Raw genomic sequence first — 15,069 nt, forward strand, 5'->3', positions numbered from 1 at the left:
TTGTTTTTTCCTTTGTTCTTGCTGAACTTTTCTTTGTGAAAGAAGCTTTTTGTTACTCTTGTATTCAGAGCTGGAGGGCTTCTTCCTGTATATTATTACAAAGCTACAACTAATAACACAGGATGTGCTGTGAGGTGTAAAGAACTTTTGAAAAAGAAGTAGGCCAGTTGATGCTCTTCTGGGGGTGCTCAATGGGCATTTTAGAAGCACCATTGTCTTAAGCTTCCTAGCTACCTCAACTTGAAAACTTGGCCTGTCTAAATTGCAAAAATATAAATATGTTGCTTCACACTGTACCTTCTTCTATATTTTTGTGATGTATAATGATAGCTGCTGAGATAAAGAAAACTTTGAAGAAGGTGACCTGACTGTAGTTTGCACATGAGAGTAGATTAGATAATGGATGTTTACTTCTTTAGTATTTTGAATCTAAGAATATTCCCCCTAAGCAAATTGCAAGACTTACTTTAAATATTCCCCGCTTGGCAGAGTTAAGTTGCTGTCCTCCACCAAGCCTGTGTTTGCTATCATGGAGTTCTGGAGGGAGAATTCTTGGTTGTGTAATATACCGTGCAGCTATCGTTACACATCACAAAAATATAGAAAAGGATACAGTATGAAGTAACATATTTAACTTCTTGCTATTTAGACAGGTCAAGTTCTCCAGTTGGGGCAGCTGGAAATCTGAAGATTGGAAGAAAGCTGTGTTTCTAAAATGCCCATTTGATCACCCTCAGAAAAGCAAAGCTAGTTATTGTGGCATCTTTCCCTAACATGCCTATTGTCTGCCCTTTGGAATAACCCTGTGGTACTGAAGAAATGTTTTCTGAAGAGCTGAGGAAGGAGGGAAATGTAATTTCTCTCTAGAGTTCTTTTGGGTGTTCCTGATGTCCTTAGTTACAATAATCTAACTGCAAGCTGAAGCTGTTTCCAGGCTAAGTCACTAAACGATCACAAATCTACACTCCGTTTCAAGGATGCAACTCAACCTTTCTGCTCCACCCCAGGACAGAGTAGAGGAATCGGGTGCCTTGTCCCCAAGCAGGCATGCAGCAGTTGCAGCTACAAGACGCAGGCTTTTTTGGCCACCAACCAGATAACTTCCAGAAATGCAGATCGTGAGATATCTGCGATCAGCCCGCTATGTCCATATGCTAGAAACTCCATGCAGGTTATGACAAGGTTATGAAACTGGTAGATCTGCTTTTTGCTGTGCAGTGTCTGTGGTCAGTTGTATCACCACAAGTCCCAGCTGGATGTGTTTAATACTAACTGCTAGCTCATGTTTTTCAGACCTTGCCCAGCTTTTCTGAGAACACAGTCCTGCATGGGCAGCCAGAGGTCATACAGCATCTTGGTAGCTGTTTGAGAAAGCCAGGAGGGCGTTTTCCGGGAACTATTGTCATGGACAACTCAAAATACGAGGCCTCTGTGCTCTTGCTGACTACACTCCCTAGCTTTAGTATTCTTCATATCTGTGTGGTGTGTAGGTCATTAACTAGCCCTGTGACTCCAGCCTGCTCCAAGAGAAGAAACCAATACCTTTTTTTCCAGACTTCAGGCACAACAGCACCGCTATAGTGTTCTGCTTTTGGTGGCCACGCATCATGTTATTCAAAAGCTCATTTCATGAAACATGCTTTTTTAAGGTAACAGGATGTTTCATTTGCTGCTGGCACATGTAAATCTACTGACCTATAGATAATATAATAGGAAATTGTCACTTCTCTTCATAACAATACTTGGAGTGTTTGTTCTGCCTTTGCCCCCATTATGCTGCTGATCAGTGACAACTGAAAGGATGAAAACCATAACAAGGATGGTTGGAAAACATAAATAGTACAAGCCCATCACAAGAAATTGTTATGTTCTACTTCTGGAATCAAAGAAATCCCAGCTTCTTTCCTGAATGGATGTGTCTTAACTCACTTGCTAAATATTCTGAACTTTCCTTTGTTTTGTTAACCTTAGAATCACAGAATCATAGAATGGTTTGGGTTGGAAGAGACCTTTAAGATCATCTAGTTCTACCCCCTGCCATGGGCAGAGATACTTTCTACTAGATTAGGTTGCCCAAAGTGGCCTTGAACACTTCCAGGGATGGGGAAGCCTTATAAGGCTTATTTTTCCTCTGCCACCTCTTGTAATTCTTGTGTCTTAACGGAAACATTTTGCTTGTCAAAATGGCTTTTGAGGATGGGAAGGCCATTTCAAATTTAACTCAGTTTCATATTAGAGAGTCCCGTTAATGAAAAACATGTCCAATATATTACTTTTTCTGACTACAACTGAGAATTTTATCAGCTAAGAATATTTACCAACACTGTTGAGGATGGTGTCTTTCATGCCTTGTATAGCTCTTTGTAATTCTGGCACCTTGCTTAGGTTATCTGACTTTCCTAGCTGCTGTCAAGTACCTATCTGAAGTGTACAAACTGTTTTGGAACATTATCACCACACTTCATAGTGACAACATGCTGAATTCATTGCCAGCTAAGTCAATACTTGTACGGTTTGCTTCTGCATACACACTTTCTTGTCTATAACTATAGAATTTTGTGCAGAAACCTGTATTCATGCAGTCTAAAGGAGACTTAGGGACATCCTGAAAACTTGGTTCACTGAGGCTCTGAGGTTCAGTGTATTTGCCAGCTTGTCCCAGCTTATATCTTTGTCACCCAAATGGAACTATACTAGTTAATAGCATGTTTACTGAGTAGTCTGAACAGATTTCTCTAGCATGAAAATATGTGTACTTCAACTAGCTTCTCTTTTTAATGTACAGTGAATCCTGTCATGACTCTTCTGTGGTCCTGGCTTCAGCTGCCTTTGCTGAATCACCAAAGGCAAGACAGAAAGGGAATTAGCTCTGAAGCATCCTATGGCAAGGGGACAGATAGTGGATAGCAGGTTGTTCCCACCTTAAAACACCCTTCTTGTGGGAAATTAGGTTATACTCTATGCCCCAGAGAGTCAGAGAGATTCAAGAGATTTGGCAGGCAACTTAAAATCTGTTACATCTTGACTGTCAGGTTCTTAAAACAGATTTTGAAGAGTCTATAAAAGATGTTTATCTTCATTTTATGTACCAATGATCTTTGTCCAGACATTGCACTGGAAGGAGGGCTAGCAGACTGAATGGAGAACAGTCTGGAAGTGGGAACAAGCCAGCAGATTCCGGAGTCCTGGAAGCTGCATGAAAAAGAAAATGCTGTGATTATTGCCAAACTGAGATCTGGCGAAAGACCTCTGTGTTCTTTTCAGTGCTAGTCAAGTTGGGTGCTGCAGCAAGAATGGATATCGTTCTTGTGGTCATACTGCTTCTACTCTTAGATACACTTCTACAGTATAGCAGGCTTCAGATTTTTCAGAGTCATTTTGGTGTTGTTCATTTAGGTATCAGATGTTGAAATCAGGGAATGCAGGGAGGAAAAAGAGAACACATTTTTAGTATGTATTTTTTCCTTTTTCTTTGTTGAAAAGGGGAAAGTGTTTTCCTGCTTTGTTTATCTTAAATGCTCTGAAAATTGCATTCACTTTGTGTCAAATACACATATATTTGCAATCAATTTTGTCATCATACTGAATTGGCTGTGAATGCTTCAGGAGAAATGAGAGTCAAAGTTGAAGAAACAGGGTCCTGTTTTTCCCTGTTATAATCAGATCAGAAGACACACAGATGAATAAGAAAGACCAAATCAAGAAGAGAGGTTGTGCTTCAGATGATATCCCTCAGACTCTACAAAATTCTGGAATAAGCCATATCTGCAGTTTAGCTAACAAAGGAACTACTCCTGAACTAAAGGTATCTTCAAAATAAAATATATGATTTATTTTCAATCTGTTAAGCAATTGTCCTTGCAGAAAATGGGCCAGGGTTTGGGCCTCTCCTGCATGAGATGTTTTATGATATTCGGGTTTAAATTACATTTTTTTTTCCCATTGGTTTCGTAAGATGGCATTTCCTGTGTGCTATTGAAATAATCTCAATGGGCATCTAATTCCCTTACATAGTTTGTACCTACACAGAGTCTGTTTGATTTGTATTCAGAACTTGTGTTTGGGATATTTGTTGTTACCAGTCAGAATGAGAAGCCTGTAGTGGAGAGCAGCGCAGCTCCTGTTTGTGTGTGAGCTAGATTTACCAAGCAGCAGTGTTCTCATGCTGAATGGTTTGGTAAACCCGTTTCACTCTTTTATGCTCCTAAACTCTCTGATCATATATGTAAATCACACCTTCAGTCATGGTCTTTAAGATTCATTGAGATTTACCACTTAGCACAAAAAATTCTTACCTGGAAGTACTTTCTTTAATCATGTCAAGCAAAATATAGATCTATTTTTTTTAAAGGACAAGCCTCGGGATAGTATTAATTACCACGCACACATACACATACACGCACAGTGGAATTGTAATATGTAAATAGAAACAAACAAATACAAAAGATCAAAGACTAAAAAGTAGGGATATGTACATATAAAGGAGAACTGGTAGCTAGCCTTGGAACAGACTTGCCAGATCTTCATGATACCAAGCTGTCCTTCCTATAGAAAGGGATCTATGAACCTGAGAAGTTACAGTACTCAGTTTAAAACTTTCCGATACATCTTGTTGAGCATGACACTAGTGTGCTCTGTTGAATTTTGAGGCACTTTTCTCCATGTTAGCCTTTTTTGATTCCGTGCCAGGAATCAGCAGTCACTGAGCACCTGATAAAAATCTGCGAGTAGGTTATCAGGTCCTTGGGCATTGATGCATTCCACACCTCTTCTACTTTCATAGCCAGATGCAACCTCAGCTAGGGTGTAATCCTTCCTCTGCTTCGCTGGCTTGTGCTGACAGGTTTGCTATGTGCTAGACTATCCTCAGTGTATTCTGGTCTCTCTTCTTTCCAGGATGGCACGCTCTCTGAATGAATGGCTATGGCAGCACGAGTTCTGGCTCCCCCCAGGAATTACCTGGGAGGACATGAAGGAGTCCGAAGACATCCATTATCCTCAGCCTCGTGATCTCCTGCTCAGTATTCCGTTTGCTTTAATCTTGGTTGTCATTCGATACGTCTTTGAAAGGTAAGTTATTTAGTGCTCTTTGGGGTGTTTTAGGGATAATACTGTCAGTTTGGGTCCAAAAGCTGGCTTTATTGTCTGTACCAAATGTATGATAAGGAGGTTCACAGAAACTCCAGGTCATAAAGTGTGCTGACGTAAATGTTTCAGCTCTTTCTATACAACTCTGTTTACTTACTAAAGAAGCGTGTTCAATATAGGACACAAATCCTACCCTTAAGGTCTAATTATAAGCAGTGTGACTTCCCACACTTAAAACAAGCAAGCCCTAGAATTAAGTTTATGCTTGTGCTCTACAAGGCAGACATGCAGTTTCTATTGCACATTACTTGCTATTTCTGGGCCACGTGCAGTGGAAATAATGCTTAGACTACCCAAATACAGTTAAATCTCCTTTATTTCAGGAAATGGGGATCTAGGATATCCCACCCGACAGAGGAGCCTGAATAAGATGCAGTAAGATAAGCTGAGACATCTGACCTCAGAATCAGTACTGGCATAGCCACATGAATATATGCATTTCATTGACCACTGTTCTGGATTCAGGAAGTGTAATTTCCTTGGGGAGCACCATGTAAAGATATTTGTAGCTGCTTCCTCTGGGTTGAGGCCTGCCACAGCCACTTCCAGCACTGGGCTGCCAGAGTCTCTCTTCCTTTTCTCCTTCTGCTACCAGACCTGCTTCAGTGGCTGCTTTTTGCAGATTCTGGGGTATGATCTTCCAGGATCAGCCCAAGAGTAACTCTGTCTCTAGGATTTTTCTGGCCAGAGCCATTTGACTATTTTACACATTACTATTCAGCACAGAAAAATTGGGAATTATGGCGAAAGCACAGCTAGAAATCCCACAAGGTTTGCTGGCTCTGACTTTCATTAAGGTCTTGAACTGCTGCTGTTGCTATAAGCAGTTTGGCTGTAGTTAGTATTGTGTGCGACTCAATATAATTTGCTTGTGGATTAACTGAGTGTTACTTTAGTCTCAGCCATTGTCAGGGCTGCAGAGTAAGACCCCTTTCAGGATTCTGAAAATTATTTAAATGGTCTTCACTGGATTGAAAAATTGCTATTACAAGTTGTCTGAAGAGGTGTTCTTTCGAAATAGCTTAGTCAAAATCCATAGTGGTTTTAAGCTCAGAAAGAGCTTGAACAAAAGAGTTTTTAAATGAAAATTTTCCAAAATTAAAAAAATGTTTTAGTCATCCTTTTCAAAAAAGAGTCTGCACAAGAAAATGGTTATAGACCTTTTTGAGGGCTCGAAACATGTTTCTTCTCCAGATTCTCTGTGATACAAGGACAAATTGAAAAAGTTTTTAGAAATAGATTCTGAGCTCTGCTGTGAGAATGTTTTTATGTAAAAATACTGGCATTAAATTGGGTTTTTATTAAAAACAAATGCATGAATGATTACTTAAAGAATCTTCTTTTGATGATACAAACTTGGAATCCAAGTCTTTTCTTTGTAAATAATATGTTTAGTGTGCATTCCATTAATTCCATAGTTTTTATCCTGCATTTTCCTGAGGACATAGGTGTCTCAGTTACCTCCACTGATGTGGGAACCAAGGTGCTGTAGGTAACCATTAAAACAGAAGTGAATCACCTTTCTTTCTTGCTGACCTGCAGGACATGGCTGTATACAGTACCTCTTTAGGCAGGTATTGTCCTTCAGTCACTTGGACACACTTGCAGTGTAAAGCTAGAGATTAAGCCCCAATGTTCTGCATTGGCTAGAATTGTGAGCTCTTCAGTACAAGGAAGACATGGACATGAAGAAGAAGGAGAAGAACTCTTCTCAGTGATGCCCAGTGACAGGACAAGAGGCAGTGTGCACAAACTGAAATGTATGATATTCCCTCTGAACACAAGAAAACACTTTAGCTGTGAGTGAGGGTGGTCAAACATTGGAACAGATTCCCTGGAGAGGGAGTGGTCTCCTTTTGTGGAGACACTGGAAACCCAGCTGGACACAGCCCTGAACAGCTTGCTCTAGCTGACCCTGCCTGAGCGGCAGAGTTGGACTGGATGATCTCCAGAGGCCACCTCCAGCTGCAATGATTCAGTGCTTTTGCAACTCTGTCCCTTTATTCCTCTCCCCCCTGCCATACTGGTCCTAGTCAGCCTAAATATCTTTTCCATCTCCTTTAAGATGCTCCTGACCAGATCAAAAGATTCTTATATTTCCTTTCCAAGCTCTACCTAAGTTGGGAGAGTTTCCACAGGCGTAGGCCTACTCATGCATTTTAAAACTGTTTTGATTCACAGACTTCATTAAATAAAAGTTTCTTGTCACACCCTTAGGAAAGATAATATCTCAAGCCCATTTTACAGGTCCAGGAACCCTGTAATCATACCACTATCTTACCTATGCAAATTACAAGCTAGTGTTCTGAGCTATATTCTTGTTTGTCCTAACTCTCCGCAGTCATTTATTTCAGCATGAAGTTTTCTCATCCTTAATAATTACCATTTCACATTCTGTTCATCCTGGAGAAGAAAGGTTCCCTTAGAGAATGGGACGTATGAATCAAGTCCTCTGTTTCTCCGTTACCTTCTGTGTACAGTAGGGCTAGGACTGTTTAAACTCATTTGCACAGAGTTTTGAGAATTGCAGATTGAAAGGACGTGTGTTATTTCTCATTCTCCATGTAGATGGCCATGACTTTGTAACTTTATACACCTGTGGGTCAATATGAGTGTGATTTTGGAGAACATAAGTAGGCTAACAAGTTTAGTGTCAATGGCGTTAGCTTGGCCTCTGGCAATTGATTCTACCCTCATCTATTACTTGCAACTGTGCATCAGGTGCAGAGCATTTTTTTCTCTAGATGTGCACTTTCTTCCTTGTGGTGCCTGCTCCAGGATTTCAGAAATGCTGTAAACTGTTATCATTTATCTGTGTCAGAATTCCAAGAAAATACAAAGAGACAAGAAGTTCAGAGAAGGTTCTGCAAACCCTGATTCACCAACTGCATTAGACACCATGCTTGGCAGTTTTTAATGGTGCCATCTTCTTATTTTGGAGATTAAACCTGGGAAAGACCCTGCTACATTGAGCATGTTTTTTCCTCTCCTTGGCACCTGCTGGCTGAACTTGGAAAAACTGAGACAGCAGCGTCCAACAACCAGTTACTCTGTGCATTAGGTGGTGGCTGTGGGAAGAGGCTACACAGTAGTTGGGTGGGGCCTGGGAGAGCTAAGGAGATTGTGGGTGCAGCCCTAGGGGAAAAGAAACAACTCACACTTCTGTGAAGCAACTCCTCTGTGAGCTAGTTTGCTCTGGGTAAGTTGGGAAAATATGGGGCATTTGGTGCTGATGAGAGCAGAATGCACACTCCTAGTCTTTGCCACAATATTGAAGCAGATGCTGGGGGAGGTCGGTAGTTCTGTCCTGACAAAAGAGAGGACCTGGAAGTTGAGAACCCCTTTCTCTGATAGTTCCAGATTGTGCTTATGAGTATGAGGAATGTCCTGCACCTGTATCTGGTGCCTGAGTTTAAACACTTGCATACCCATACTTGTGCTTGGGATTGCCCCGACCCAGATGCAGGACCTTGCATTTGGCCTTGTTGAACCTCATGAGGCTCTCAGAGGCCCACCTCTCAAGGCTGTCCAGGTCCCCCTGGATGGCATCCCTTCCCTCCAGTGTGTCAACCACACCACACGGCTTGGTGTCATGGCAAACTTGCTGAGGGTGCACTTCATCCCACTGTCCATATCCCCAGATAACAAAGATGTTAAACAGCGCCAGTCCCAATACTGACCGCTGAGGAACACCACTCATCATTGATCTCCTTTTGGGCGTTGAGCTGTTGACCGCAACTCTTTGGGTGTGACCATCCAGCCAATTCCTTACGCAGTGAGTGGTCCATCCATCAAGTCAATGTCTCCAGTTTAGAGACAAGAGACAAGTTCTATAATGTTTGAGACTTCACAGAATTACAGAATTGTAGGGGTTGGAAGGGACCTCAAGAGATGTGCTCATGATGAGATGAGATCATCAGGTCCAACCCCCAAAATGGGACTTCTTTCAGATGATGGACTTTTTTCCATCAAAGTCAATTTCTTGGAGTTTTGCGGTTATGAAGAAATCACAGCTTTTATTGTAGTGTTTCTTGTCCATGTTGTTAAGAAAATAATGAAACTGAAGTGCTTTCTGGCTAATAAAGGAGAAAGTTGATAAATAAAATGTACGTACATTTTAATAGTCCTGATTTTGGACTTGACCTGTGATTTTTGGGAACTGAAAGTCATTGTCAGTAAATTTGAATCCCAGTAGTTTCCAAATTGCAGTACAGGAGGATTTTATTTGTGAGAAGACTGTGTGCAGAGGAGGGTTTTCAAGATACCAGGTTCAGTGTCCACCCAGAGACACTCTTGTTGCAAGTAAGGCAAACTGCATCTTGGACCGTATTAGAAGGAGTTTGGACAGCAATTTTTGAGGTTGTTTCTCCCTCAGCTTGGCACTGTTTAGAGTATGTCTCTGTACTGTGTCCAGTTTTGAGTCGGTATCCCATACTTAGACTGTGGTCTCCTGACATCAGTTGTGATTTTCCTGAAGTTGCATTAAGACCAGGGTCTTAGATGCACAGTCTGTGTTTCAGGGGGTCATTACCTCCTCATGGGTACACTCTAGAGCTGTCTCAGTCACTCATTTCTTAACTGTCTGGGAAATAGCTAATGAATTTGCAGCTTATGAAAGTAAAGTTTCCATAAGAACTGTGTTGATGTGCTTCCTTTGGGGGGGGGGATGACAGCATTTTGATTACATCTTGTATGAGGAAAGAACAGTAAATGTAGAAAAGGTTTTTAATAGGAGAAAATGATAAAAGATATCTCAAACCTTACATACCCTGAAGTGGTTCTAGATTCTTTGAGCTGAAATAGCTGAAACACCAATTTTCAGGCACAAGTACAGAGCCTGAAATTCTAGCCTGTGAAACACTTTTGTGAAGGAAGCTAGGGACTAGAACAGGCTCTGAATTGTATGGAGTTCTGTTCAAACCCACAGTAGGTGTCATTGGTGTTAGAAGTCCTCAATCTAAATTGCTTTTTTCTGTCCATTCATTTCTGCATTTCTACTTGGACTGCAGTCTCTGAACCCATCCATGATTCATATGTGTTTCTAAAGGACTTGGCTTGCTTTCAGGTGTTACACAAATAACAGTCATTACAAAATACATGTCAAAATAAAATCAAAGCATTCTGTCTGAAGAGAAACCTGAGGAAACTCGTGAATCTTTAGTTGTCACCAACACAAAATAGAAGACTCAGATAATTATTTGTTTTTATACTTTTAAAATCTTTAGTAAATAGAACCATAGATTCTAGTCCAGGTTAGCTACAATCAGCTTAAATAAATTATCTGTACTGTATATATGCATATATATGTGTGTGTTTGCATATATATATATACATACTTCAATACTCTTATATCAGTTTAATCCTGGACTATATAGCATTGGTAATAATTTAGTACTCATTTAAATACAGCTCTATAAACAACATTGATGTTTTTAAAGGTGCTTATCATAGATTTCACTGTCTGTTTGCAGAACAACTTTGCTAGTGGGAAGTGAGCATTGTAGGTAAGGATGTTTTGGGGAGGAGAATGAACATGTTGCCAAACACTCTTGCTTTGGAAGGAGATGCAATGACAAGAGCCAAAATGGAGAACTTCTGGGCTGTTCCCCTAGTAACTGGTCCTTCAAACATTTGGTAGCATGTAGAAGAGCACTTCAGAAAAGACTCTCTTGGATTTGTCAAGTGATTCTGTCAAACCTTCAGATGCACTTGTGTATTCTGCTTCCTCTGAGCTGCATGGGCTGTGAAGAAATGTCTTCAGTCATGGAGAGATTGATTTTATTTTTTTTGCATTCAGTTCTGAAATAAGTGAGAGGGGGAATGGGTGGCAGTGTTAACTTTTTGCTGTTCTTAATGCAGTGAGGGAGAGTCAAACCTGCTAAAAATCAGCAGCTGAAAGTTAGCTTGTTACATCCACAGCCTGTCCCCGCTAACTTCACATAGAGCCTTGCATTATCGTCAAAGGTGTACGTGATACTGTCTGGTGCCTTCACTCATTTTGTACTGTGCCTACTGATTCTCCTCAGCCCTGTATTAAGATCAGCAAATTCAAGGTTGCTGTAGTCCAGGTTATAACACCTTTCTCTCTTCTATCCATTCAAGGATGGAAGTGGTGCACTGTAAGCCATTGAATAGGAGCCAGAGATAATTCAGTTTTAATTAAATTATTTGAAGTTGCAAAAATGAAAAAAAGGCAGCTTCAGTTATGGAGCTCTCTGTGCCTTGATTATCCTCTGTTAGGCTGCCTCTGTGCTTCTGCCCCAAGTTTGTCATGGAAACAGTACCAGCAGAGCAAATTGTGTCCTTCTGAATGCCAAGTGTTCCTTTGCCGAGTCCATTTCATCACTGGGGGTTGGGAGATACTCTCATAGATTGATTCTGCTTAACCAACTAGAGAAATTCTCACAAGTGATCTTCCTGCTTCTTTACCTTCAGGATCCAGAGTAAAGTGTTAAGTGATATGTATTATCGCTCAGATTAGTTAGAACATGGGATTCTGGCATCCCAGCATCTCTGAAGGCAGTAGATGTGAAGAATTGGGATATTTTTTAATTAAAAAAAAAAAAAGTTTATGAATGTGATAGTATTTAGAGATGTGCAGCACTTAACTCAGGTCATCTTCAGATTTCCTTCAGGCTGCTGCTCTGAGATCCTATTCTAATATCTACATTCTCTTATCGTTTCCCTCAATTCAAACAAAATATTTTTGTTCCTTTGTGTATGTTAACCACAGGTTGACACAGGATGAATCTAATGTTGTGTAAGCTGACATGTGAGGTTAATGAAAAGGTAAATGATGTTTAAAGCACAAAAGACTGTAACAAAGATCTGCCAGTTCACAGTCTTGTGGTTTAGTTTTCATCCATCTTGCCAGATGGTGAACTGCCAATTAAATCCTACCTAGTGGCTTTCAGAAAACTGGTTTGCAGTCAATCAGAAATGACATCTTCATCTTTGTTGGCTGCAGTGGTTTCTCTGGCTGAAGCCACACTGCTATAGAGGTTTCCTTTCAAATCTTCCCATAAGTTCATGCTCCATCTGCCCTGGACACCAGGGAGTGCAGCATAATGAAGAAGTCCAGATCAGTAATTAGGTCAGATTTGCTACTCCCCCACAATCAGCAGTGAGCCCCAGTGTAGGGGTTTGGGGAACTGAAGTTCTGGTTTCTGAACTTCCAGTGTCCTGTTGAGCCATCTTTTCAAGCAATTTTCTTCAGCCATAAAGGTTGGAAGCTTTTGGTTTTCAATGAAAGGTTACCTTCTGAGGTAGCTTTCTGATTTACTTCTGACCAGTTTTGGCTTCGTAAGACATCCAACTTCTTCAGCTTTGACAACCTCACTATAAATGCATTTACAGTAAGGACAGAAGTATTTTATGGAGATAGCTTATGCTTGCAGATTGTAGTGCGAATTTCTGCAGAAACGTCCACTCAAAATTTCCCAATCCGTTTGCCTTCAAAGGCAAACCATGCAACTGACTTTATTATTACAACAAAGTAATTCTTATTATCTGGAATAAAACCTTATGGAAAACAACTACTCCAATCTTTTAAAAAAATAATGATGCGATTTATTTAAATGTCTATTAACACGCACTCAGGTACAAGTGAGATGAGTACAATGTAAGCTTTATATCAGAGCATAAAGGTACAGAGCTTCAGATTTCCACTAGCGCTCAGAATTAGCCCATGGGCACTTGGGAATATAGATGACCCTGGTCCACATTGCTGCTGGGTGAAACTGGCTTGTGGAGTACCATTGTCTAGCTCCTCAAGTGGTGAATTTGTTTGCGTACTGCTCATTCTTCATCTGGTGGAGAATTCAGCTGATGTAGACTTGTTTTTCAGAACTTCTTGGCTGCTGCTGGGGACAATAGATGTCTGTCACCACTGCTGTTACCAGTGCTTGGCAGCATGAATGGGACAAGTAAGAGAGAAAACCAGTAAAAAGAATAATCTCTCTTCAAGATGAAAAGCAGCTTCTGTCTTCCCTTTCACAGATCCTGTGACACAGATTCAAAAACACTGATGAATTTCAGTCTCCTTGTAGCAAAAAGTTACAGTGATGCTAGGAAACTAATAATAATTTATCCAGATTGTGCAGAATTCAAGATAAATGGTGCAACAAAGTACTGTTTGATGCCTCGTTTAAAGGCACATTCACTCTCCAAGACACAGTAGCTCATTCAGCTGCTGCCTGTCTCATCCTAGCTGTAGCTGCAGCTTGTATAATTCAACAGATGTGAGGGAGGAGAGCCCCCACAGCAATAACTTTATGGTTTGATTCCAGTCCTATATGGTGAAGAAGTGTAGGGAAAGGTACTCTGAAAGCTATAGAATTAGGACTGCATATACACTTCCTGTGGTCCAGTGATTTGAGTCTGTTTGATTTCCAAAGATAAACACACAAATCTGACCAAAACTTCCTTGCATTTTGCCAGAATTGAGACAAACAAGCACAAAGGCCTTAGCAACTTCTTGCTTTTAGAAAGTATGTGGGAGATAGCAGTGCTCTGCCGTGAGCGCTCCCCATCTGAATCAGCACTTGTACACTCTGGCCTGGTTAGAAGGACATCCCTGGAAACTAATGCCAATCCTGTCTAGCCTAGGCTATTTTCAACGCGCCTTTATGAAATTAGCTTGCATGGCTTTCTCCTCCTCGGCTTTTGAAGTGGTAGGTGACTACTGGCTAGCCTAGGGACTCTGCTGAGCAGCTACAACGGAGCGATGACAGCACAGATCCTTGTGGTACTGTTTTTAGCCATAGGGCGGACATCAGGGGTGCCTAAAAGGTGGTGCTCCCTGCGGTCACCTGGTGTGACCTTGTTCCACTGAATCCACTAAGGAACACCAGAGAGTTTTCCTTGTAACCTGGCCGTTGTTTTGCTTTGTTCTGTTTGTAACTCTAGAAGACCACCCATAGAGATCACATCACCCTTTTGCGTGCTCTGAACCATGAGGGTGGTTGTTCCTGCGCCTGCTCTCCATGTAGGTCTGTGAGGATAGTTCCTGGTTTTTCCCTCTGCCTGTGGTCATTCTCAAGGACTTGTTCCAATGGCATCTGTAGCCAGCAACAGGCACTTCTCATGCCTGCTGTGAGGTTTAAGGGCTGGTGGGTGTCATTGCCCTCAAGGATCAGGCCCTGCCTCAAGAGGACCTTACAAATTTCTTGGTAGTTCCTCATCTGGGTGAGTCCATGGCTTCATCTCTATCTCCAGGGTTCTGCTGAACTGTTCAACCAAGACAGTAGTGTTGTTCCTTTTATATTTTGTATGGTAATAACTTGCTCTGTTTCTTGCTCTACCAGATTGTTAGGCAAGTTTATTCCTAGAAAATCTGTGTGTTAGTATATTGCTTTACAGAGGTGAAGAGCCTTTGGGCCCTTCTGATGCAGGGTATGTAGTGACTACAACGAATTGCTTTTGCAGTTAAGCTGTTGCTCTGAGCTTGCCCCTTCAAAAATGATTCAATAAAGAGGCTCTTTTAATAGCAGGCTGGCTTATGTTCTCTGACCTGTAGTGTCTGTGATTCCTGCATTGACACTGAGATATTTTTATACACGGAGACAAACAATTGGAATATGTACTACCCACAGACAATAGCCTACAGATAACATATCAGGTTACTGTGGGCAGAGCAGGGGAAACAAAACACTGTGTCCTGAGCTTCTTCAGTAAGAGCTGTTAGAGCAAGCCATGTGAGATTTCGCTTTTTGTTCAGAGAGAAGTTTGTTCCCTCCCACTCTAACATTTGCCCTAGAATTTCTATGCCTGTTTGGGCAGCAGCTGCTGAACTGCAGTGAGCTGCAGCTGAGTTTCTTACTAGACATCTCCTCTGGCTGGGCTCAAAATGAAGGCTTACGAGATTTGCAGCTGATAGTTGCAGTGAAACGCAGACCAGCCTGGCAAATGGAAAGGGAAGCT

The 15,069-nt window shown here is 41.3% G+C and overlaps 1 protein-coding gene across 3 annotated transcripts in view; it reads left to right on the forward strand.

The window, feature by feature from the left end:
- CERS4 (ceramide synthase 4) overlaps positions 1-15,069 on the forward strand; it is a 54,697-nt gene that overhangs the window by 16,828 nt on the left and 22,800 nt on the right. For 2 of the 3 annotated variants that reach the window (XM_035568167.2, XM_050715635.1), the window contains exon 3: positions 4,897-5,070. In XM_035568167.2, the coding sequence (XP_035424060.1) occupies positions 4,897-5,070 (174 nt within the window). Of the gene's footprint in view, positions 1-3,681; positions 3,806-4,896; positions 5,071-15,069 lie in introns of those variants that run through there. The other variant, XM_035568168.2, reaches the window with a different exon arrangement.

The sequence above is a fragment of the Cygnus atratus genome, chromosome 26, assembly GCF_013377495.2.
Source record: "Cygnus atratus isolate AKBS03 ecotype Queensland, Australia chromosome 26, CAtr_DNAZoo_HiC_assembly, whole genome shotgun sequence".
Lineage (NCBI taxonomy): Eukaryota > Metazoa > Chordata > Aves > Anseriformes > Anatidae > Cygnus > Cygnus atratus.